The sequence below is a fragment of the Crinia signifera genome, chromosome 2 (assembly GCF_055691185.1).
Source record: "Crinia signifera chromosome 2, ASM5569118v1, whole genome shotgun sequence".
In the NCBI taxonomy this organism is placed as follows: domain Eukaryota; kingdom Metazoa; phylum Chordata; class Amphibia; order Anura; family Myobatrachidae; genus Crinia; species Crinia signifera.
Window position 1 is genome coordinate 3796965 of NC_139218.1, and position 26382 is coordinate 3823346.

A 26382-nucleotide genomic window follows, 5' to 3' on the forward strand; every position below is an offset into this window, starting at 1 on the left:
CCATACCTCCCAGCATGCCCCTCTCCAGGAGGACACAATGCTCTGTTCCTGGGCTTCCCTGGTAATGTAGGATTGCCAGCACCTGTGGTGACACCTTTCTTATCAGTTACCTAGCTCCCCACAGGTGCTGGCAATCATACATTATCCATACCTCCCAGCATGCCCCTCTCCAGGAAGGACACAATGCTCGGCTCCTGGACTTCCCTGGTAATGTAGGATTGCCAGCACCTGTGGTGACACCTTTCTTATCAGTTACCCAGCTCCCCACAGGTGCTGGCAATCATACATTATCCATACCTCCCAGCATGCCCCTCTCCAGGAGGACACAATGCTCTGCTCCTGGGCTTCCCTGGTAATGTATGATTGCCAGCACCTGTGGTGACACCTTTCTTATCAGTTACCTAGCTCCACACAGGTGCTGACAATCCTACATTATCCATACCTCCCAGCATGCCCCTCTCCAGGAGGACACAATGCTCGGCTCCTGGACTTCCCTGGTAATGTATGATTGCCAGCACCTGTGGTGACACCTTTCTTATCAGTTACCCAGCTCCCCACAGGTGCTGGCAATCATACATTATCCATACCTCCCAGCATGCCCCTCTCCAGGAGGACACAATGCTCTGCTCCTGGGCTTCCCTGGTAATGCATGATTGCCAGCACCTGTGGTGACACCTTTCTTATCAGTTACCTAGCTCCACACAGGTGCTGACAATCATACATTATCCATACCTCCCAGCATGCCCCTCTCCAGGAGGACACCATGCTCTGTTCCTGGGCTTCCCTGGTAATGTAGGATTGCCAGCACCTGTGGGGATCTAGGTCATTGATAAGAGGATACGGTCATTAGGTCAACACCACTAGGTCGACAGGCATCAAGGTCGACATGGGTTTAGGTTGACCAGTCACTAGGTCAACACAAGCATTAGGTTGACATGGGCTAGGTCGAGTCATAGGGTCGACTGTTTCTTGAGCCGACATGTGCCGACAGCCGGTATTTCATGCCCTAGGGCGTGGTGGGAGAATAAAATAGTGTGCCGAGCACAGCGAAGGGATGCAGTGCATTGAAAACTGTGTCCATGTTGACTGTGTCGACATTCGGGTAAAAAAACAGTGAAGAACCCCCATGTCGACCTTTTGGCTGTCGACCTTGCCCATGTCGACCTAATGACCTGTCGACCTAGACACCACAGGTGATGACAATCACACATTACCAGGGAAGTCCAGGAACAGAGCATTGTGTCCCTGAGGGAGAGGGACAGGTAGGCAAGTATGAACACTGCTATATACTATTATATACACAGAGACTGCAGCCTCCCAGCACCTGCACTATGGGACCAGCAGCTATATATATATATATATATATATATATATATATATATATATATATATATATATATATATATATATATATACATTTGTGTGTGTGTGTGTGTGTCTGTGTCTGTGTATGGGCTGTCTCTGGATGGGGTGTGGGCTGTCTCTGGATGGGGTGTGGGCTGTCTCCTGGAGGTGGGCTGTCTCTGGATGGGGTGTGGGCTGTCTCCTGGAGGTGGGCTGTCCCTGGGATGGGGTGTGGGCTGTCTCTGGATGGGGTGTGGGCTGTCTCCTGGAGGTGGGCTGTCTCTGGATGGGGTGTGGGCTGTCTCCTGGAGGTGGGCTGTCCCTGGGATGGGGTGTGGGCTGTCTCTGGATGGGGTGTGGGCTGTCTCCTGGAGGTGGGCTGTCCCTGGGATGGGGTGTGGGCTGTCTCTGGATGGGGTGTGGGCTGTCTCTGGATGGGGTGTGGGCTGTCTCCTGGAGGTGGGTCTCTGGGCTCGGCTGAGATTTCATTGTCAGTCTCCTTGATCTGTGTACGAGAGCTGGGTGTGTATACCTCATGTGTTACATTGTGTCTGTGTGTGTGTGATATTGTTACATTGTATCTCAGTACTGTACTGTGCTGGCTGTGTATATAGCTCATGCCTTGTGTTGTGTGTACAATGTGTAGGTACACAATGCGCCCATGCTGGGTGTTTCCTAGTAAATATTGTATCACTGTGCAGGCTGCCACTGTGTATAGGGTGTCATGTTGTGTTATTAGTGTGTAATGTGGTGTTATATATGCGTGTGTGTATGTAGTGTAACTGCCACTGTGTATATATGGTGTCAAGTTGTGTTATATGTGTGTAATGTGTTATGTGTGTGTATGTATATATAGTGTAACTGTTATATGTGTGTGCATGGTGTAACTGGGATTGTGTATAGGGTATAATGTTGTATTGTAAGTGTGGGACTGTATATAGGATGTAAGGTTGTATTAAATGTGTGTGTGTGTGTGTGTGTGTGACTATTATAGGATGTGATTTTGTGTTTTATATATATATATATTTATATATATATATATGTGTGTGTGTGTGTAGTGATACTGTGTAATGTTGTGTTATGTGTATATGGTGTGACTATATCTAGTGTGTAATGTTATATTACATGTGCAGGACTGTGTGTAAGGTGTACTGTTGTGTTAGATAGTGTGACTGTGAATAAGGTGTACTGTTGTGTTAGATAGTGTGACTGTGTATAAGGTGTACTGCTGTGTTAGATCGTGTGACTGTGTATAAGGTGTACTGTTGTGTTAGATCGTATGACTGTGTATAAGGTGTACTGTTGTGTTAGATCGTATGACTGTGTATAAGGTGTACTGTTGTGTTAGATCGTATGACTGTGTATAAGGTGTACTGTTGTGTTAGATCGTATGACTGTGTATAAGGTGTACTGTTGTGTTAGATCATATGACTGTGTATAAGGTGTACTGTTGTGTTAGATCGTATGACTGTATAAGGTGTACTGTTGTGTTAGATCGTATGACTGTGTATAAAGTGTACTGTTGTGTTAGATCGTATGACTGTGTATAAAGTGTACTGTTGTGTTAGATCGTATGACTGTGTATAAGGTGTACTGTTGTGTTAGATCGTATGACTGTGTATAAGGTGTACGGTTGTGTTCTATGTGTGTGTATAAGGTGTACTGTTGTGTTAGATAGTGTGACTGTGTATAAGGTGTACTGTTGTGTTAGATCGTATGACTGTGTATAAGGTGTACGGTTGTGTTCTATGTGTGTGTATAAGGTGTACTGTTGTGTTAGATAGTGTGACTGTGTATAAGGTGTACTGTTGTGTTAGATAGTGTGACTGTGTATAAGGTGTACTGTTGTGTTAGATAGTGTGACTGTGTATAAGGTGTACTGTTGTGTTCTATGTGTGTGTATAAGGTGTACTGTTGTGTTAGATAGTGTGACTGTGTATAAGGTGTACTGTTGTGTTAGTGTGACTGTGTATAAGGTGTACTGTTGTGTTAGTGTGACTGTGTATAAGGTGTACTGTTGTGTTAGTGTGACTGTGTATAAGGTGTACTGTTGTGTTAGTGTGACTGTGTATAAGGTGTACTGTTGTGTTAGTGTGACTGTGTATAAGGTGTACTGTTGTGTTAGTGTGACTGTGTATAAGGTGTACTGTTGTGTTCTATGTGTATTTTGCCCCCCACTCACCCACCCCTTTTCCTGGCATCCCCTAGGGCAGGGTGGGCACTGCCAGCTGCTGCTGAACTCTGATCTCAGGACCTTGGCATTGCTACTGGGATATTCTGCTGGGCAGCCCGCACACATGGCACTGTGATAGACACATGATGGGCAGCATGGGCATCTGGCTTCTCCTTACAGGGATCTGTGCCGTAGGTAAGTACCCATAAAATTGGCATCAAAATCCTGGGGTTAGACCATCGCCCGGGTCTCTTCCGTGGTACTAATGTTGTCTGTCAGGCATTAATAATTACTAGCATTATGTACAGTGTACTGGCATTACTTTGGGTGAGTTGGTGGGCATAGATGCTGGCATGGGGGGGGCTGGTGCTGGGGGGAAGATGCTGGCATGGGGGGGGGAGGCTGGGGAGAAGGTGCTGGTGCTGTAGAGAAGGTGCTGGGGGTGGGGGACAGATGCTGGTGCTGGGGGGGGCAGATGCTGGCATGGGGAGGAGGCTGGTACATGGGAGAAGGTGCTGGGGGTGGGGGACAGATGTTGGTGCTGGGGGGGCAGATGCTGGCATGGGGAGGAGGCTGGTACATGGGAGAAGGTGCTGGGGGTGGGGGACAGATGCTGATGACACAGATGCTGGTGCTGGGGGGGGGGGGGCAGATGCTAGCATGGGGGGGAGGCGGTTACTAGGGAGAAGGTGCTGGTGACACAGATGCTGGTGCAGGGGGGGGGACAGATGCTGGGGAGAAGGTGCTGGTGCTGGGGAGAAGGTGCTGGTGACAGATAATGGGGGGGGGGGGGCAGATGCTGGTTCAGGGGGAGGCTGGTGCTAATAGGGATGCAGGTGGCTGGCACAGGAGGGGTTAATGTAACATGTGGCTGACTAGCACAGGAGGGGTTAATAGGGATGCAGGGGGCTGGCACAGGAGGGGTTAGTAGGGATGCAGGGGGCTGGCACAGGAGGGGATAATAGGGATGCAGGTGACTGGCACAGGAGGGGTTAGTAGGGATGCAGGGGGCTGGCACAGGAGGGGATAATAGGGATGCAGGTGACTGGCACAGGAGGGGTTAGTAGGGATGCAGGTGACTGGCACAGGAGGGGTTAGTAGGGATGCAGGGGGCTGGCACAGGAGGGGATAATAGGGATGCAGGGGGCTGGCACAGGAGGGGTTAATAGGGATGCAGGGGGCTGGCACAGGAGGGGTTAGTAGGGATGCAGGGGGCTGGCACAGGAGGAGATAATAGGGATGCAGGTGACTGGCACAGGAGGGGTTAGTAGGGATGCAGGTGACTGGCACAGGAGGGGTTAGTAGGGATGCAGGGGGCTGGCACAGGAGGGGATAATAGGGATGCAGGGGGCTGGCACAGGAGGGGTTAATAGGGATGGAGGTGACTGGCACAGGAGGGGTTAGTAGGGATGAGAGATGCAGGTGACTGGCACAGGAGGGGTTAATAGGGATTGAGGTGACTGGCACTGAAGGGGTTAGTAGGGATGAGAGATGCAGGTGACTGGCACAGGAGGGGTTAATACTGATGCAGGTGACTGGCACAGGATGGGTTAATAGGGATGAGAGATGCAGGTGACTGGCACATGAGGGGTTAATAGGGATGCAGGTGACTGGCACAGGAGGGGTTAATAGGGATGCAGGTGACTGGCACAGGAGGGGTTAATACTGATGCAGGTGACTGGCACAGGAGGGGTTAATAGGGATGCAGGTGACTGGCACAGGAGGGGATAATAGGGATGCAGGTGACTGGCACAGGAGGGGTTAATAGGGATGAGAGATACAGGTGACTGGCACAGGAGGGGTTAATAGGGATGAGAGATGCAGGTGACTGGCACAGGAGGGGTTAATAGGGATGGAGGTGACTGGCACAGGAGGGGTTAATACTGATGCAGGTGACTGGCACAGGAGGGGTTAATAGGGATGAGAGATGCAGGTGACTGGCACAGGAGGGGTTAATAGACCAGATGTTAGCAGAGTGCTCGGAATCACTCCGGCTGAGTCACTGAATCTGTCATTGTCCTGTCACTGATACCCCTCACCTCGCACCTCACCGGGGGTCACGGCAGGTTCGTCTGCCACCTACCACACACCTGAGGGCAGGAACGTTATCAGTGACATCACAGGGGGCAGATACGTTATCAGTGACATCACAGGGGGCAGGTACGTTATCAGTGACATCACAGGGGGCAGGTACGTTATCAGTGACATCACAGGGGGGCAGGTACGTTATCAGTGACATCACAGGGGGGCAGGCACGTTATCAGTGACATCACAGGGGGCAGGTACGTTATCAGTGACATCACAGGGGGGCAGGTACGTTATCAGTGACATCACAGGGGGGGCAGGTACGTTATCAGTGACATCACAGGGGGCAGATACGTTATCAGTGAAATCACAGGGGGCAGGTACGTTATCAGTGACATCACAGGGGGGCAGGTACGTTATCAGTGACATCACAGGGGGCAGGTACGTTATCAGTGACATCACAGGGGGCAGGTACGTTATTAGTGACATCACAGGGGGCAGGTACGTTATCAGTGACATCACAGGGGGCAGGTACGTTATCAGTGACATCACAGGGGGGCAGGCACGTTATCAGTGACATCACAGGGGGCAGGCGAGTCATTTCCCTGTAGGTGCCACTGTACCCACACAACCTGTCCATACTGGGAACACTACAGGGAAGGTACATTGTGGGGCCCGGTTCTGTGATTTGTTTGTCAGAGTTTGTGGCCCCCTCTGATGGTATAGGGCCTGGTTCTGTAATCTGTTGGACAGGGTTTGTGGCCCTCATTTTCATTATAGGGCCCGGCTCTGTGATTTGTTGGTCAGGGATTGTGACCCTCGCTGATGGTATGGGGCCCGGTTCTGTGATTTGCTGGACAGGGTTTGTGGCCCTCGCTGATGTTATGGGGCCCGGTTCTGTGATTTGTTGGACACAGATTTTGTGGCCCTCGCTGACGGTATGGGGCCCGGTTCTGTGATTTGCTGGACAGGGGTTGTGGCCCTCGCTGACGGTATAGGGCCCTGTTCTGTGATTTGTTGGACAGTCTGCGGCCCTTGCTGATGGTATGGGGCCCGGTTTGGGGCTGTTGGCTAGGGCCCCGTATTGTGTGTGATTTGTATACACAGGATGTTATTGTGATGGTTCCTGTTTGCATGCAGACCCTTATAAAGCGTAAGCGCGGCGTACGAGGCGGCTGCCAGCGCCGGCAGATGTTCCTGCGTCCACCTTTCTCTTTCTATAAACATAGCTGCATCCGCTTCCCCCCTTCTGATACCGATGTTCTGGCTTCGGGAGACTCCATTGCGTTACTTATGGGCAGTGCTGAAAGCTGTGCGGTCTTCTAGGTAACAGTTCCGATCATCTCATTGGTTTTCTGTGGACTAAAGCTGTGATTACCCAGATTCTAGTATAGACCCCCCCTGGCTGGTACTGTAAGTGTAGGACCTCTCTCTCCATAGGATCTTTGCTGTGTGTGGATGCTGGTACTCCCATCTCTGCCATGTTCCCTCTGTGCTCAGGGTATGTGCCGTGTATATGATGGGTCGCTGAGGATGTCACCATCTGTCTCCTGTATGCAGCCAGCCGGCATAGACAATGGCTGCGCCGATGGATGTGTGTCTGCCACAGATGGGGCGGCTGTGTGTGTGGTATGGGGGGGGGGGCTCATTAGTGACACTCAGAGCACTGATCCCACTCTCACATTTCCTGGCCTGACAATGCCGTGGTGCAAGGACTGAGCTGGGGGTGTGGGTGTAAGGACTGAGCCGGGGGTCTGGTTGCAAGGACTGAGCCGGGGGTCTGGTTGCAAGGACTGAGCCGGGGGTCTGGTTGCAAGGACTGAGCCGGGGGTCTGGTTGCAAGGACTGAGCCGGGGGCTTGTGTGTCTGGGTGAAAGGACTGAGCCGGGGGCCTGGGTGGAAGGACTGAGTCGGGGGCTTGTGTGTCTGGGTGGAAGGACTGAGTCGGGGGCCTGGGTGTCTGGGTGGAAGGACTGAGTCGGGGGCTTGTGTGTCTGGGTGGAAGGACTGAGCCGGGGGTCTGGTTGCAAGGACTGAGCCGGGGGTCTGGTTGCAAGGACTGAGCCGGGGGTCTGGTTGCAAGGACTGAGCCGGGGGTCTGGTTGCAAGGACTGAGCCGGGGGTCTGGTTGCAAGGACTGAGCCGGGGGTCTGGTTGCAAGGACTGAGCCGGGGGTCTGGTTGCAAGGACTGAGCCGGGGGCTTGTGTGTCTGGGTGAAAGGACTGAGCCGGGGGCCTGGGTGGAAGGACTGAGTCGGGGGCTTGTGTGTCTGGGTGGAAGGACTGAGTCGGGGGCCTGGGTGTCTGGGTGGAAGGACTGAGTCGGGGGCTTGTGTGTCTGGGTGGAAGGACTGAGCCGGGGGTCTGGTTGCAAGGACTGAGCCGGGGGTCTGGTTGCAAGGACTGAGCCGGGGGTCTGGTTGCAAGGACTGAGCCGGGGGTCTGGTTGCAAGGACTGAGCCGGGGGTCTGGTTGCAAGGACTGAGCCGGGGGTCTGGTTGCAAGGACTGAGCCGGGGGTCTGGTTGCAAGGACTGAGCCGGGGGTCTGGTTGCAAGGACTGAGCCAGGGGTCTGGTTGCAAGGACTGAGCCGGGGGTCTGGTTGCAAGGGCTGAGCCGGGGGTCTGGTTGCAAGGACTGAGCCGGGGGCCTGGTTGCAAGGACTGAGCCGGGGGCTTGTGTGTCTGGGTGAAAGGACTGAGCCGGGGGCCTGGGTGGAAGGACTGAGTCGGGGGCTTGTGTGTCTGGGTGGAAGGACTGAGTCGGGGGCCTGGGTGTCTGGGTGGAAGGACTGAGTCGGGGGCTTGTGTGTCTGGTTGCAAGGACTGAGCCGGGGGTCTGGTTGCAAGGACTGAGCCGGGGGTCTGGTTGCAAGGACTGAGCCGGGGGTCTGGTTGCAAGGACTGAGCCGGGGGTCTGGTTTCAAGGACTGAGCCGGGGGTCTGGTTGCAAGGACTGAGCCGGGGGTCTGGTTGCAAGGACTGAGCCGGGGGTCTGGTTGCAAGGACTGAGCCGGGGGTCTGGTTGCAAGGACTGAGCCGGGGGTCTGGTTGCAAGGACTGAGCCGGGGGTCTGGTTGCAAGGACTGAGCCGGGGGTCTGGTTGCAAGGACTGAGCCGGGGGTCTGGTTGCAAGGACTGAGCCGGGGGTCTGGTTGCAAGGACTGAGCCGGGGGTCTGGTTGCAAGGACTGAGCCGGGGGTCTGGTTGCAAGGACTGAGCCGGGGGTCTGGTTGCAAGGACTGAGCCGGGGGTCTGGTTGCAAGGACTGAGCCGGGGTTCTGGTTGCAAGGACTGAGCCGGGGGCTTGTGTGTCTGGGTGAAAGGACTGAGCCGGGGGCCTGGGTGGAAGGACTGAGTCGGGGGCTTGGGTGTCTGGGTGGAAGGACTGAGTCGGGGGCTTGTGTGTCTGGGTGGAAGGACTGAGTCCGGGGCCTGGGTGGAAGGACTGAGTCCTTATCCCCGGGAACTTGATCTTCAGCTCCGACAGAAGTTATGTAACCATGCGGCCCCCAGCTGCTCTGTACTACACATCCCAGCATGCGCTGCCACAGTTTTACTATTAGAGAATACTAAAACTTGGTATGGTGCATGCTGGGATGTATAGTTCCAGAGCAACTGGGGGGCCGCATGTTGCATACATCTATGGGTAAGGGTCTCCAGGCAGCTCTGGGGCACAAGGTACCCTGGGCATCAAGTGGCTCTGGGGGCACAAGGCACCCTGGGCATCAGGCAGCTCTGGGGACACATGGCACCTCAGGTTTCAGGTGACGCTGGGGGCACACGGCAGCATTGGGGCACATGGTAAATTGGGCATGAAGCAGAGGACAGCCATCCCCTACGTGGGCATCTGTACCTGATATTAAAAAAGAAATATACTGAGCGCAATAACCCTGAATATAGTCCCAGCTGCTATCTCCAAGGGATACTCAACCCTTGGTGAATAGAAGAACAAAGAAAGGGACAAAATAGACAGCGCTGCGGGACTATATTTAAAACATAAAATAAATTTTATTTATACAACACAATATAATTCATATAAAAATCTTGGTCATATATGACACAATATCACCGGCCGGTGTAAAATAAAAAATTATTTGTGTCCTTCTCCTTCTGACACCCAATGGTAACTCAATTTTCGATAGTTCTGCACACAAGAGCATGAAAGTCAATTCCCACAGTCCTTTAGTGCAATCGGAACTGTATTAGTAGTTATATTGAAACTTAATACAGGCAACAGTTTCCTGCTCCTCAGAGCCCGTGCAATTGCAGTTGTTAGTAAAGCAGGCAATCAGCTGGTTTAGAGCTGGAGCTTTGGTTAGTACATTAGCAGCATAGGGTTAAGGATGCACGCGATGTAGATCTACGTGATCTACATCGCGTGCATCCTTAACCCTATGCTGCTAATGTACTAACCAAAGCTCCAGCTCTAAACCAGCTGATTGCCTGCTTTACTAACAACTGCAATTGCACGGGCTCTGAGGAGCAGGAAACTGTTGCCTGTATTAAGTTTCAATATAACTACTAATACAGTTCCGATTGCACTAAAGGACTGTGGGAATTGACTTTCATGCTCTTGTGTGCAGAACTATCGAAAATTGAGTTACCATTGGGTGTCAGAAGGAGAAGGACACAAATAATTTTTTATTTTACACCGGCCGGTGATATTGTGTCATATATGACCAAGATTTTTATATGAATTATATTGTGTTGTATAAATAAAATTTATTTTATGTTTTAAATATAGTCCCGCAGCGCTGTCTATTTTGTCCCTTTCTTTGTACCTGATATTAGCCAGGAACAAGTTATTACACCCACACTGGTATAGAGCGCACCCACACGATGTGGCATCGCTCCTCAGGCCTAGAGTTACCTATACAGGCCAGGTAGTCTGGATTACCCTGTGCTGGCCATACTGTGCTGCTCCTCAGGCCTAGAGTTACGTATACAGGCCAGGTAGTATGGATTACCCTGTGCTGGCCATACTGCGCTGCTCCTCAGGCCTAGAGTTACGTATACAGGCCAGGTAGTATGGATTACCCTGTGCTGCCATACTGCGCTGCTCCTCTGGCCTAGAGTAAAGTTTATAGTAACGTATACAGGCCAGGTAGTATGGATTACCCTGTGCTTCCATACTGCGCTGCTCCTCAGGCCTAGAGGTATGTATATAGGCCAGGTAGTATGGATTACCCTGTGCTGGCCATACTGCGCTGCTCCTCAGGCCTAGAGTTACGTATACAGGCCAGGTAGTATGGATTACCCTGTGCTGCCATACTGCGCTGCTCCTCAGGCCTAGAATAAGGTTTATAGTAACGTATACAGGCCAGGTAGTATGGATTACCCTGTGCTGCCATACTGCGCTGCTCCTCAGGCCTAGAGTTACGTATACAGGCCAGGTAGTATGGATTACCCTGTGCTGCCATACTGAGCTGCTCCTCAGGCCTAGAGTTACGTATACAGGCCAGGTAGTATGGATTACCCTGTGCTGGCCATACTGCGCTGCTCCTCAGGCCTAGAGTTACGTATACAGGCCAGGTAGTATGGATTACCCTGTGCTGGCCATACTGCGCTGCTCCTCAGGCCTAGAGTTACGTATACTGGCCAGGTAGTATGGATTACCCTGTGCTGGCCATACTGCGCTGCTCCTCAGGCCTAGAGTTACGTATACAGGCCAGGTAGTATGGATTACCCTGTGCTGCCATACTGCGCTGCTCCTCAGGCCTAGAGTAAGGTTTATAGTTACGTATACAGGCCAGGTAGTATGGATTACCCTGTGCTGGCCATATTGCGCTGCTCCTCAGGCCTAGAGTAATGTATACAGGCCAGGTAGTATGGATTACCCTGTGCTTCCATACTGCGCTGCTCCTCAGGCCTAGAGTTACGTATACAGGCCAGGTAGTATGGATTACCCTGTGCTGCCATACTGCGCTGCTCCTCAGGCCTAGAGTAAGGTTTATAGTAACGTATACAGGCCAGGTAGTATGGATTACCCTGTGCTGGCCATATTGCGCTGCTCCTCAGGCCTAGAGTAAGGTTTATAGTAATGTATACAGGCCAGGTAGTATGGATTACCCTGTGCTGGCCATACTGCGCTGCTCCTCAGGCCTAGAGTAAGGTTTATAGTAATGTATACAGGCCAGGTAGTATGGATTACCCTGTGCTGGCCATACTGCGCTGCTCCTCAGGCCTAGAGTAAGGTTTATAGTAATGTATACAGGCCAGGTAGTATGGATTACCCTGTGCTGGCCATACTGCGCTGCTCCTCAGGCCTAGAGTAAGGTTTATAGTAACGTATACAGGCCAGGTAGTATGGATTACCCTGTGCTGCCATACTGCGCTGCTCCTCAGGCCTAGAGTTACGTATACAGGCCAGGTAGTATGGATTACCCTGTGCTGGCCATACTGCGCTGCTCCTCAGGCCTAGAGTAACGTATACAGGCCAGGTAGTATGGATTACCCTGTGCTGGCCATATTGCGCTGCTCCTCAGGCCTAGAGTAAGGTTTATAGTAATGTATACAGGCCAGGTAGTATGGATTACCCTGTGCTGGCCATACTGCGCTGCTCCTCAGGCCTAGAGTAAGGTTTATAGTAATGTATACAGGCCAGGTAGTATGGATTACCCTGTGCTGGCCATACTGCGCTGCTCCTCAGGCCTAGAGTAAGGTTTATAGTAACGTATACAGGCCAGGTAGTATGGATTACCCTGTGCTGCCATACTGCGCTGCTCCTCAGGCCTAGAGTTACGTATACAGGCCAGGTAGTATGGATTACCCTGTGCTGGGCATACTGCGCTGCTCCTCAGGCCTAGAGTAAGGTTTATAGTAATGTATACAGGCCAGGTAGTATGGATTACCCTGTGCTGGCCATACTGCGCTGCTCCTCAGGCCTAGAGTAAGGTTTATAGTAATGTATACAGGCCAGGTAGTATGGATTACCCTGTGCTGGCCATACTGCGCTGCTCCTCAGGCCTAGAGTAAGGTTTATAGTAATGTATACAGGCCAGGTAGTATGGATTACCCTGTGCTGGCCATACTGCGCTGTACATGTTGTACAGTAGAACACACGGCGGTCTCCGTGTCGGCGTGTGACCTTGGTTGGGCTGTCGGCAGGTGGGACGTGGGATTGGCCGCGGGCGGAAGTTTCCTTTGTTTTGCTGTTAATGCTGAGAGTAATATTGATCGTCTGCTGAATATTTGATGCGGCCTAATGTATGGCAGAGCTTTTATCTGTGTGTATATGGGCCTCCGGGGCCGAGGGGACTGGTTATGTCATTTACAGGGGCCCCGGGATCCCATCTCTCCTACGTGGGGATTCCTGGTAACGGAGTGCAGGGAATAGGGTTCCGCCCATAGTAATGGTCCTCACCGTGCCATGGTAATGGCCTGCCGCTTCTAGGCGAGCCCCCGGTGACCACACACTGTACTGTATACTATAGGGGGAGATGTACCGAGCCTCGGAGAGAGAATGGGGGAGATGTACCGAGCCTCGGAGAGAGAATGGGGGAGATGTCCCGAGCCTCGGAGAGAGAATGGGAGAGATGTACCGAGCCTCGGAGAGAGAATGGGGGAGATGTACCGAGCCTCGGAGAGAGAATGGGGGAGATGTACCGAGCCTCGGAGAGAGAATGGGGGAGATGTACCGAGCCTCGGAGAGAGAATGGGGGGAGATGTACCGAGCCTCGGAGAGAGAATGGGGGGAGATGTACCGAGCCTCGGAGAGAGAATGGGGGGAGATGTACCGAGCCTCGGAGAGAGAATGGGGGGAGATGTACCGAGCCTCGGAGAGAGAATGGGGGGAGATGTACCGAGCCTCGGAGAGAGAATGGGGGGAGATGTACCGAGCCTCGGAGAGAGAATGGGGGGAGATGTACCGAGCCTCGGAGAGAGAATGGGGGGAGATGTACCGAGCCTCGGAGAGAGAATGGGGGAGATGTACCGAGCCTCGGATAGAGAATGGGGGAGATGTACCGAGCCTCGGAGAGAGAATGGGGGAGATGTACCGAGCCTCGGAGAGAGAATGGGGGAGATGTACCGAGCCTCGGAGAGAGAATGGGGGAGATGTACCGAGCCTCGGAGAGAGAATGGGGGGAGATGTACCGAGCCTCGGAGAGAGAATGGGGGGAGATTTACCGAGCCTGGGAGAGATGTACCGAGCCTCGGAGAGAGAATGGGGGAGATGTACCGAGCCTCGGGGAGAGAATGGGGGAGATGTACCGAGCCTCGGGGAGAGAATGGGGGAGATGTACCGAGCCTCGGAGAGAGAATGGGGGAGATGTACCGAGCCTCGGAGAGAGAATGGGGGAGATGTACCCAGCCTCTGGCAGAATGGGGGAGATGTACCGAGCCTCGGAGAGAGAATGGGGGAGATGTACCGAGCCTCGGAGAGAGAATGGGGGAGATGTACCGAGCCTCGGAGAGAATGGATGTATTGAGTCTCGGAGAGAGATAAAGTTGCCCAGGTTTAGACCCTGCTAGATAAGTAACAGAACTGGATTTGATGCACCTCACCCACATGGCCTCATATGCACGTCCTTACCCTCTGGCACAGGACAGGCACATCCACCAGGCAGCTGCACATGTGTCAATAGTTGTTAGAGTGCGGCCATATTGGTTTTTGCCATGGATTTTCCACCTGGGAGGTAAAGGTGGTATTCCCCTGGATTATGGTATGGGGGGAGACTGGATATAACACACTATGGTGGCTCTAGTCTATGGCCAGCCAGTATAGGGTGCCTATGGGGGCTCATTCACAGAGGTGCATGGAAACCAGCGCCTCCCAGCATGCATGCCCCGGGGTAGGGCGGTACTCTGCACCCCATATCTGTAATTCTCTGCCATCCTCACTAGTGGTATCAGACTTCCTTATTCCCCCGCCGTAGCACTGATTACATTCCGTCCTCTCTGGGATTGTTGTATTGAACGCGGGCAAGGCGTGCCAGAGGAGTTTGGCAGCGCTGTGGAGTGTGGTACCCCATCCTCTCACAGCCGCCCTGTCAGTGTATCACAGCAGATCCAGATAAAATCTAATTATTTATCAGTTTGGAGGCTTGTATTACGTGGGCCTGAAGCCTGCGCTCGGCGTTGCCATGGTAATGGCTGATTATTCCCCCAGCTTTCCCGGCAGTGTCACAGTTATGGTAATGAGCGCTGTGTAATATATTTAGTAATAAAGACGGGGCTTCCATCTATGTAATTGTAGACAATATAGTGCCGATGTACATCAGATGGCGGAGGTGCTTGCCATGACTTAGACGCAGCGCCGCGGGGAGCGTGTTCTGCAATGTTGCGTCTCATTGTAGCTGCGCACAGCGGCCCTCACCCGCCACGCCAGGCACATTGGTATAATGTAGGGTGACCAACTCATCCCTTTAATCCGGGACACATATTAATTACACAGGTTCTGTGGCAGTTTAAAACCAGGTGAAAGCCAGCCACAGAACCTGTGTAATTAATATGTGTTCCGGATTGTAGGGATGAGTTGGTCACCCTAGTATAATGTCTCAGTAAGCAGAACGCTATGTGGCCCGGGGCATGGCAGTAATCTCAGTGGCATGCCTGCGCCAGCAGTCCGGGTACCCACGCATCAGTGAGTCTGAGAGACATCTGTAGGGTTACCGGGCAACACACAGGGGTAAATTCACTAAGATGGGTGTTCTACTGAAGATGGGATGTTGCCATAGCAACCAATCATATTACAGGCTGGCGTACAGTCACTATGAGGAGCACATACAGCATATATCGTACAGTCACTGTGGGGAGCACTGACGGTGTACCTCGTACAGTCACTGTGGGGAGCACTGACGGCATACCTCGTACAGTCACTGTGGGGAGCACTGACGGTGTACCTCGTACAGTCACTGTGGGGAGCACTGACGGCGTACCTCGTACAGTCACTGTGGGGAGCACTGACGGTGTACCTCGTACAGTCACTGTGGGGAGCACTGACGGTGTACCTCATACAGTCACTGTGAGGAGCACTGACGGCGTTCCTTGTACAGTCACTGTGAGGAGCACTGACGGCGTTCCTCCTACAGTCACTGTGGGGAGCACTGACGGTGTACCTCGTACAGTCACTGTGGGGAGCACTGACGGTGTACCTCGTACAGTCACTGTGGGGAGCACTGACGGCGTTCCTCGTACAGTCACTGTGAGGAGCACTGACGGCGTTCCTTGTACAGTCACTGTGAGGAGCACTGACGGCGTTCCTCCTACAGTCACTGTGAGGAGCACTGACGGCGTTCCTTGTACAGTCACTGTGAGGAGCACTGACGGTGTACCTCTACAGAATCAGCCCCCCTGTGTGGGGTATTGTATAGATTGTAGGCGTGCAATGCGTGTTTGTTTTATTCCTATTTCCAATAAGAATCTGTTAAAGTAGTCGCATGTATTATATATTATCCATCCCAAATACCCAGCTCCTGCCGCCATTCGCTGTAACGGGGGAGAATGTTCCGGGATCTGGTGGGGTCCTGGGTTAGACACACTGTGACATGTCCCCTCACACAGCTGTGTGTGGGGGGGGGGGCAGGCGTGGGAACACTTGCACACATTAGTGAGGAATCCGTGGCCTTGCTGTTAGCATGTGGTTGTCAGACTGTCTCATGTCCGTCTCCCGTCAGTCACTGCTGTCTCACAGGATGTGCTGCTGTAGACTGACCCGCCTCTGCCCATCTCTCCGATCCTGCTGCGATGCCCCCTATATACGGCAGCGCCTTTCTGCGTGTTATTGTACTTCTATAGTCCACATGTATTACATGGCGATAATGGCGTCTGTGATGTGAGTGTGTGTGTGGGCGCAGACTGGGGGGGTGACTGTACCCCGCCCTGACTCTGCGCATACCATACATGCCGGAGCCAGTGCCACAGGGGTTAAGTGTGAGCTCTGCGGTCCACAGGGACCATAGCAGGGACCAGAGCGCAGAGTTGCGCACTTGTGCCAGGGAAGTCAGCTAGTGCCCCCTCCCTTACTACTATGCAGCGTGTAAGTACCCACCTGCTGGGCACCAGGTATCTGCCCCCTGCGCTATACCCTGCTCCCCTCTCCGGTTCAAGCACCAAAATGAGTCTCCCCCTTAGCGGGGACAAAACCCTTCGGGGACCCTCATAACCATTGGCCCCCCTAGACGCCGGAGTGTTCTCTATCCATGGCTGCATCATGTGGCTCCATGTGTCCCCCATCGGTCCCACTGTAACCACCTGCTGTGTCCCCCATCGGTCCCACTGTAACCACCTGCTGTGTCCCCCTGCGGTCCCACTGTAACCACCTGCTGTGTCCCCCTGCGGTCCCACTGTAACCACCTGCTTTGTCCCCCTGCGGTCCCCCTCTAACCACTTGCTGTTTCCCCCTGCAACCACTTGCTGTCCCCCTGCGGTCCCCCTGTAACCACTTGCTGTTTCCCCCTGCGGTCCCACTGTAACCACCTGCTGTGTCCCCCTGCGGTCCCACTGTAACCACCTGCTGTGTCCCCCTGCGGTCCCCCTGTAACCACTTGCTGTGTCCCACTGTAACCACCTGCTGTGTCCCCCTGCGGTCCCACTGTAACCACCTGCTGTGTCCCCCTGCGGTCCCCCTGTAACCACTTGCTGTGTCCCCCTGCGGTCCCACTGTAACCACCTGCTGTGTCCCCCATCGGTCCCACTGTAACCACCTGCTGTGTCCCCCTGCGGTCCCACTGTAACCACCTGCTGTGTCCCCCTGCGGTCCCACTGTAACCACCTGCTGTGTCCCCCTGCGGTCCCCCTGTAACCACTTGCTGTGTCCCCCATCGGTCCCACTGTAACCACCTGCTGTGTCCCCCATCGGTCCCACTGTAACCACCTGCTGTGTCCCCCTGCGGTCCCACTGTAACCACCTGCTGTGTCCCCCTGCAGTCCCCCTGTAACCACTTGCTGTGTCCCCCTGTAACCACTTGCTGTGTCCCCCTGCAACCACTTGCTGTCCCCCTGCGGTCCCCCTGTAACCACCTGCTGTGTCCCACTGTAACCACCTGCTGTGTCCCCCTGCGGTCCCACTGTAACCACTTGCTGTGTCCCCCTGTAACCACTTGCTGTGTCCCACTGTAACCACCTGCTGTGTCCCCCTGCGGTCCCACTGTAACCACCTGCTGTGTCCCCCTGCGGTCCCACAGTAACCACCTGCTGTGTCCCCCTGCGGTCCCACTGTAACCACCTGCTGTGTCCCCCTGCGGTCCCCCTGTAACCACTTGCTGTGTCCCCCTGTAACCTCTTGCTGTGTCCCCCTGCAACCACTTGCTGTCCCCCTGCGGTCCCCCTGTAACCACCTGCTGTGTCCCACTGTAACCACCTGCTGTGTCCCCCTGCGGTCCCACTGTAACCACTTGCTGTGTCCCCCTGTAACCACTTGCTGTGTCCCACTGTAACCACCTGCTGTGTCCCCCTGCGGTCCCACTGTAACCACCTGCTGTTTCCCCCTGCGGTCCCACTGTAACCACCTGCTGTGTCCCCCTGCGGTCCCACTGTAACCACCTGCTGTGTCCCCCTGCGGTCCCACTGTAACCACCTGCTGTGTCCCCCTGCGGTCCCACTGTAACCACCTGCTTTGTCCCCCTGCGGTCCCCCTCTAACCACTTGCTGTGTCCCCCTGCGGTCCCACTGTAACCACCTGCTGTGTCCCCCTGCGGTCCCACTGTAACCACCTGCTGTGTCCCCCTGTAACCACTTGCTGTGTCCCCCTGTAACCACTTGCTGTGTCCCCCTGTAACCACTTGCTGTGTCCCCCTGTAACCACTTGCTGTGTCCCCCTGCTGTCCCCCTGTAACCACTTGCTGTGTCCCCCTGTAACCACTTGCTGTGTCCCCATGCGGTCCCACTGTAACCACTTGCTGTGTCCCCCTGCAGTCCTGCGGTCCCCCTGTAACCACTTGCTGTGTCCCCCTGTAACCACTTGCTGTGTCCCCATGCGGTCCCACTGTAACCACTTGCTGTGTCCCCCTGCAGTCCTGCGGTCCCCCTGAACCACTTGCTGTGTCCCCCAGTAACCACTTGCTGTGTCCCCCTGTGGTCCCCCTGTAACCACTTGCTGTGTCCCCCTGCGGTCCCCCTGTAACTTCCCGTGTCCCTATCTCTGCACACAGCCGCGCACACGCCCCCATCCCGCAGCTGTACCCCCGATGGAAACAATTGTGTTCAGTCTAGAAGAAGCAATCAGATTGTGTCTATCATTCTAAAATGTATAATCTCTCCTGACAGGCGTGTCCTGGGCCCAGCGGCAGGTGATCGTCCAGCAGGGGCCCCTGTACCGGACCGTGGGCTCCCACATCACTATCTGGTGCAAGGTGCAGGGCTACCAGGGTCCATCTGAGCAGAACTTCCTGTACTCCATCTACCTGCCGTCCGCCCCGGACAGAGAGGTGCAGGTGGTGGGCACCGGAGACCCCGCCTTCTCCTACGCCATATACAGCCAGCGGGTAAAGAGCGGGGACATATCGGTGGAGAGAGTGTCCGGGGACCACACACTGCTGCACATCCACCAGCTGCAGGAGCGGGACGCGGGAGAGTACGAATGTCACACGCCCAACACTGACCCCACCTACCACGGCAGCTACAGCGCCAAGATGAACCTGAGCGGTGAGAGGGGAGAGCGGGGGGATATAGGTGTCTGCAGGGGAGTGTGATGAGAGTGGTCCTGTGTGCGGTTTCGGGGGTCCGATATACGGTTGCGGTGGTCCAGCGTCGGTTTCTGATCACCACTCTACCTGCCACGCTTACTCTATGGTCACCGGCCAGGGGTCTGTGATTGTCACTAAAAGCCATTCCTCTGCGGGCTGGGGGTCCCAACGTTACACATGTTATCGGTGGAGAGTGACGAGGACCTTGGGGAATTGCTCCTGCCCTCAGTGTAATTACCCCTGTCCGCTGTTTTCCTCCTTAGATCTGCCGCCTGACATCCCCGTCTCTGCCACCTCCCTGGCCCCCCGAGGCTACAGACAGACAGATGATTGAATCCCCCCCTCCCCCGGCTTCCCATCCGCTCTCTTCCCTGCTTCCACATAAATAGTTAATGGGACATTATCTGGAGCGCTGCCTTCCCCTGGCGGAGCTTCTTACGGTGCCCGGGGGACCCTGGCGTGTGATGAGAGGGGGACAGACCCTCCGGGAAGTGTACGGATTAATGTTCCGGATCTGGAAGTATCTGTGTTCCTGTGACGGAGCTGGCTGGGTGATATCTGTGCCACAGGGCACTGCTGCGCTGGCGCTGTCCATGCTGGATGCTGGCACATGTGCCTGGCAGACAATAGAGCGAGTCTCTGGCAGGGAAGAGGTTAAGTGGGTGATGGTGTGCCGGCAGCGCTGCGGGCATTGGACATACATGACAGCAGATTACATCCTCTCATCTGCCCGGTGCCCACCTGTCACATCAGCCTCTTAATCTGACCCCACCTGTTCCTACGCTCGTTATCCCCCCTTCCCCCAACGCAGCGTTGTCTTCTGGAGCCTGTCCCAGCTGTTCCCCCTCCCTCATTATCCTGGCGTGTGCTACTGGGGGTATTCCTTTATTATGGGTATCTAGCAGTATCTAGGTCGGCAAAGTCCCAAATGTCAACATGGGCTCCCTGCACTCGGCGCACTATTTTATTCTCCCACTACGCCATAGTGGATGGCAGGGTAGGAAATGCCACCTGCCGGCACACGTTGGCTAAAGAGAAAACGTGAAAAAAATCATGTCAACCGTCCCATTGTTGGCCTAATACTTGTGTGACCTTCCGACCATGTCGACCTATTTGAGGTGTCGATCTAAAGGCTTGTCGACATTCAGTGGTTCACCTAATTCAGGCATGTCCAAACTGTGGCCCTCCAGCTGTTGTGCAACTACAAATCCCAGCATGCTTTTCCACAGTCTTGCTATTAGGGAATGCTAAAAGTATGGCAAGGCATGCTGGGACTTGTAGTTTGACAACAGCTGCAGTATCCCAGTGTCCATACTGCCGACACCTAACCATCTGTCCTCTGCCCACAGTCATTCCGGATTCCCTGGTGGTCTCATCCTCCGCTCAGACCCTACAGAAGGTGGAAGGGGGCTCTCTGCAGCTGTCCTGCCAGGTGTCCCACAGCACCCCTCAGCACACCCACCTCTCCGTCTCGTGGTACCGACGGACGGGGGAGCTGACGGAGGAGGTCATCTCTCTCACGCGGGATTTCTCTCTGGTCCCCGGGCCGTCCTACGCTTCGCGCTTCTCTGTGGGGGATGTGAGGCTGGATAAATTAGGCAACAGCACCTTCCGCCTCACCCTGTACCACCTGCAGCCTTCCGACCAGGGAGAGTTCTTCTGCCAGGGGGCCGAGTGGATTGAAGACCCGGACGGGGCCTGGTTCTCCATGACAAAGAAGGAATCGGAGACGTCGGATGTCAGCGTCCAAGCGGCAGGTAAGAGACGGCTTCAGGTGACGTCATAGCTCAACGTGAATACAACCCAATGTGATAGTGGGTGGTAATCCCTCCGAGACTGGCCAGGGGCCCAGGGGCCCACATTGTAAAGTGCACCAACAGTGAGGGGGGTTCTGTGACCACCCTCACCGGGAACATAGTGAGAGCGTAAGACCGTGTAGGCCAGTCATGTCCAAACTATGGCCCTACAGCTGTCGTGAAACTACATATCCCAGCATGCCTTGCCATAGTTTTAGCATTACCTATAAGCAAAACTGTGGCAAGGCATGATGGGACTTGTAGTTTCACAACAGCTGGAGCTGGAGGCCCATAGTTTGGACATGCCTGGGGTACGCTGTGTATATACACGTGGTGGTGATAGCCTGCATTAGTGACGGTGACGTGATACACGCACCCCAGGCACTAGCGTGTTACTCACACTTAGTGCACCAACATGTGAGAATGTGTTCTGTGATGAATCGGCATGGGGAACATGAGATACACATGGTGGTGAGACCGAGTACGCTGTGTATATACACATGGTGGTGAGACCGTGTGCGCTGTGTATATACACATGGTGGTGATACCGTGTGCGCTGTGTATATACACATGGTGGTGATACCGTGTACGCTGTGTATATACACATGGTGGTGATACCGTGTGCGCTGTGTATATACACATGGTGGTGAGACCGTGTGCGCTGTGTATATACACATGGTGGTGAGACCGTGTGCGCTGTGTATATACACATGGTGGTGATACCGTGTGCGCTGTGTATATACACATGGTGGTGATACCGTGTGCGCTGTGTATATACACATGGTGGTGAGACCGTGTGCGCTGTGTATATACACATGGTGGTGAGACCGTGTGCGCTGTGTATATACACATGGTGGTGAGACCGTGTGCGCTGTGTATATACACATGGTGGTGAGACCGTGTGCGCTGTGTATATACACATGGTGGTGAGACCGTGTGCGCTGTGTATATACACATGGTGGTGAGACCGTGTGCGCTGTGTATATACACATGGTGGTGAGACCGTGTGCGCTGTGTATATACACATGGTGGTGATACCGTGTGCGCTGTGTATATACACATGGTGGTGATACCGTGTGCGCTGTGTATATACACATGGTGGTGATACCGTGTGCGCTGTGTATATACACATGGTGGTGATACCGTGTGCGCTGTGTATATTACACATGGTGGTGATACCGTGTGCGCTGTGTATATACACATGGTGGTGATACCGTGTGCGCTGTGTATATACACATGGTGGTGATACCGTGTGCGCTGTGTATATACACATGGTGGTGATACCGTGTGCGCTGTGTATATACACATGGTGGTGATACCGTGTGCGCTGTGTATATACACATGGTGGTGATACCGTGTGCGCTGTGTATATACACATGGTGGTGAGACCGTGTGCGCTGTGTATATACACATGGTGGTGAGACCGTGTGCGCTGTGTATATACACATGGTGGTGAGACCGTGTGCGCTGTGTATATACACATGGTGGTGAGACCGTGTGCGCTGTGTATATACACATGGTGGTGAGACCGTGTGCGCTGTGTATATACACATGGTGGTGAGACCGTGTGCGCTGTGTATATACACATGGTGGTGAGACCGTGTGCGCTGTGTATATACACATGGTGGTGAGACCGTGTGCGCTGTGTATATACACATGGTGGTGAGACCGTGTGCGCTGTGTATATACACATGGTGGTGAGACCGTGTGCGCTGTGTATATACACATGGTGGTGAGACCGTGTGCGCTGTGTATATACACATGGTGGTGAGACCGTGTGCGCTGTGTATATACACATGGTGGTGAGACCGTGTGCGCTGTGTATATACACATGGTGGTGAGACCGTGTGCGCTGTGTATATACACATGGTGGTGAGACCGTGTGCGCTGTGTATATACACATGGTGGTGAGACCGTGTGCGCTGTGTATATACACATGGTGGTGAGACCGTGTGCGCTGTGTATATACACATGGTGGTGAGACCGTGTGCGCTGTGTATATACACATGGTGGTGAGACCGTGTGCGCTGTGTATATACACATGGTGGTGAGACCGTGTGCGCTGTGTATATACACATGGTGGTGAGACCGTGTGCGCTGTGTATATACACATGGTGGTGAGACCGTGTGCGCTGTGTATATACACATGGTGGTGAGACCGTGTGCGCTGTGTATATACACATGGTGGTGAGACCGTGTGCGCTGTGTATATACACATGGTGGTGAGACCGTGTGCGCTGTGTATATACACATGGTGGTGAGACCGTGTGCGCTGTGTATATACACATGGTGGTGAGACCGTGTGCGCTGTGTATATACACATGGTGGTGAGACCGTGTGCGCTGTGTATATACACATGGTGGTGAGACCGTGTGCGCTGTGTATATACACATGGTGGTGAGACCGTGTGCGCTGTGTATATACACATGGTGGTGAGACCGTGTGCGCTGTGTATATACACATGGTGGTGAGACCGTGTGCGCTGTGTATATACACATGGTGGTGATACCGTGTGCGCTGTGTATATTACACATGGTGGTGATACCGTGTGCGCTGTGTATATACACATGGTGGTGATACCGTGTGCGCTGTGTATATTACACATGGTGGTGATACCGTGTGCGCTGTGTATATACACATGGTGGTGATACCGTGTGCGCTGTGTATATACACATGGTGGTGATACCGTGTGCGCTGTGTATATACACATGGTGGTGAGACCGTGTGCGCTGTGTATATACACATGGTGGTGAGACCGTGTGCGCTGTGTATATACACATGGTGGTGAGACCGTGTGCGCTGTGTATATACACATGGTGGTGAGACCGTGTGCGCTGTGTATATACACATGGTGGTGAGACCGTGTGCGCTGTGTATATACACATGGTGGTGAGACCGTGTGCGCTGTGTATATACACATGGTGGTGAGACCGTGTGCGCTGTGTATATACACATGGTGGTGAGACCGTGTGCGCTGTGTATATACACATGGTGGTGAGACCGTGTGCGCTGTGTATATACACATGGTGGTGAGACCGTGTGCGCTGTGTATATACACATGGTGGTGAGACCGTGTGCGCTGTGTATATACACATGGTGGTGAGACCGTGTGCGCTGTGTATATACACATGGTGGTGAGACCGTGTGCGCTGTGTATATACACATGGTGGTGAGACCGTGTGCGCTGTGTATATACACATGGTGGTGAGACCGTGTGCGCTGTGTATATACACATGGTGGTGAGACCGTGTGCGCTGTGTATATACACATGGTGGTGAGACCGTGTGCGCTGTGTATATACACATGGTGGTGAGACCGTGTGCGCTGTGTATATACACATGGTGGTGAGACCGTGTGCGCTGTGTATATACACATGGTGGTGAGACCGTGTGCGCTGTGTATATACACATGGTGGTGAGACCGTGTGCGCTGTGTATATACACATGGTGGTGAGACCGTGTGCGCTGTGTATATACACATGGTGGTGAGACCGTGTGCGCTGTGTATTTACACATGGTGGTGAGACCGTGTGCGCTGTGTATATTACACATGGTGGTGAGACCGTGTGCGCTGTGTATATACACATGGTGGTGAGACCGTGTGCGCTGTGTATATACACATGGTGGTGAGACCGTGTGCGCTGTGTATATACACATGGTGGTGAGACCGTGTGCGCTGTGTATATACACATGGTGGTGAGACCGTGTGCGCTGTGTATATACACATGGTGGTGAGACCGTGTGCGCTGTGTATATACACATGGTGGTGAGACCGTGTGCGCTGTGTATATACACATGGTGGTGAGACCGTGTGCGCTGTGTATATACACATGGTGGTGAGACCGTGTGCGCTGTGTATATACACATGGTGGTGAGACCGTGTGCGCTGTGTATATACACATGGTGGTGATACCGTGTGCGCTGTGTATATTACACATGGTGGTGATACCGTGTGCGCTGTGTATATACACATGGTGGTGATACCGTGTGCGCTGTGTATATACACATGGTGGTGATACCGTGTGCGCTGTGTATATACACATGGTGGTGATACCGTGTGCGCTGTGTATATTACACATGGTGGTGATACCGTGTGCGCTGTGTATATTACACATGGTGGTGATACCGTGTGCGCTGTGTATATACACATGGTGGTGATACCGTGTGCGCTGTGTATATACACATGGTGGTGATACCGTGTGCGCAGTGTATATACACATGGTGGTGATACCGTGTGCGCAGTGTATATACACATGGTGGTGATACACGCACCCCAGGCACTAGCGTGTTACTCACACTAAGGGGGTGATTCAGGTTGGTCTGCAAAAGCAAACTCCTTCTTTAATGGACAAACCATGCTGCACTGCTGGTGGGGCAGATGTAACAGGTGCAGAGAGAGTTACATTTGGGGGAGTTCTTTTGTTTCTGTGCAGGGTAAATACTGACCGCCTTATTCTCACACTGCAATTTAGATCTCAGTTACAGCACACCCCCCACCCAAATCTAACTCTCTCTGTACATGTTATTACCCCCCCCCCCCCCCCCCCTCAGTGCAGCACAGATTTGTCCATTAAAGAAGTCATTTACTTTTGCACGCCAACCTGAATTACGCCCCAAGTGCACTATAATGGGAGAATGTTCTGTGATGAATCCCCGTGGGGAACACGAGATACATGAGGCGTGAGACCGTGTGCGCTGTGTATATTACACATGGTGGTGATAGCCTGCATTAGTGACGGTGACGTGATACACGCACCCCAGGCACTAGCGTGTTACTCACACTCATTGCACCAACATGGGAGAATGTGTTCTGTGACGAATCGGCATGGGGAACATGAGATACACGAGGCGTGAGACCGTGTGCGCTGTGTATATTACACATGGTGGTGATAGACTGCATTAGTGACGGTGATGTGATACACGCACCCCAGGCACGGGCGGGACACATGAAGATGATGGTCTGGCACAGAGGAGGATGTGATCCCTACTTTCATTATATAAGTAGTAATCCTGTCTCCTCCATCCCGGCTTACACAGAGTCTACATCCCATGGTTCTGCTGTTCGCAGCGTGGGGGGGGGGGGTAAATTATTTCCAGAGGTGACGTTTTCTTCTAAGACCACGCTTATGTGACCGGCATAACGGGGGGACATGATGAACCCCAATAACCCCTGTCATCTCTAGGGTCTGATATTACATTGTGCAGCGACCGCGGCATAAAATGGTTTAATATTCTGATTAGATGGCAATGAGGGAGTGGGGGTGACTGTATATTTGGGGGTGATGGTGGCCGTGAATTTAGGGGTGATGGTGGCCGTGTATTTGGGGGTATTGGTGGCTGTATATTGGGGGTGACGATGACCGTATAAATGGTAAGGGTCTTGCCTGGACCATGGAACACTGTTAGAAATTAGTATAT

The 26382-nt window shown here is 53.4% G+C and overlaps 1 protein-coding gene across 3 annotated transcripts in view; it reads left to right on the top strand.

The window, feature by feature from the left end:
- Positions 1-1734: 1734 nt before the first annotated feature.
- The window catches only part of LOC146059327 (immunoglobulin superfamily member 3-like), a 36448-nt gene continuing 11800 nt past the window's right edge, over positions 1735-26382 (top strand). Inside the window, exons 1-4 of one of the 3 annotated variants that reach the window (XM_083171456.1) lie at positions 1735-1866; positions 3553-3712; positions 18751-19128; positions 20519-20926. In XM_083171456.1, coding sequence (XP_083027582.1) covers positions 3661-3712; positions 18751-19128; positions 20519-20926 — 838 coding nt within the window. In that variant the 5' untranslated portion in view covers positions 1735-1866; positions 3553-3660. The remainder of the gene's footprint in view (positions 1867-3552; positions 3713-18750; positions 19129-20518; positions 20927-26382) is intronic. The other 2 variants (XM_083171457.1, XM_083171458.1) reach the window with 2 other exon arrangements.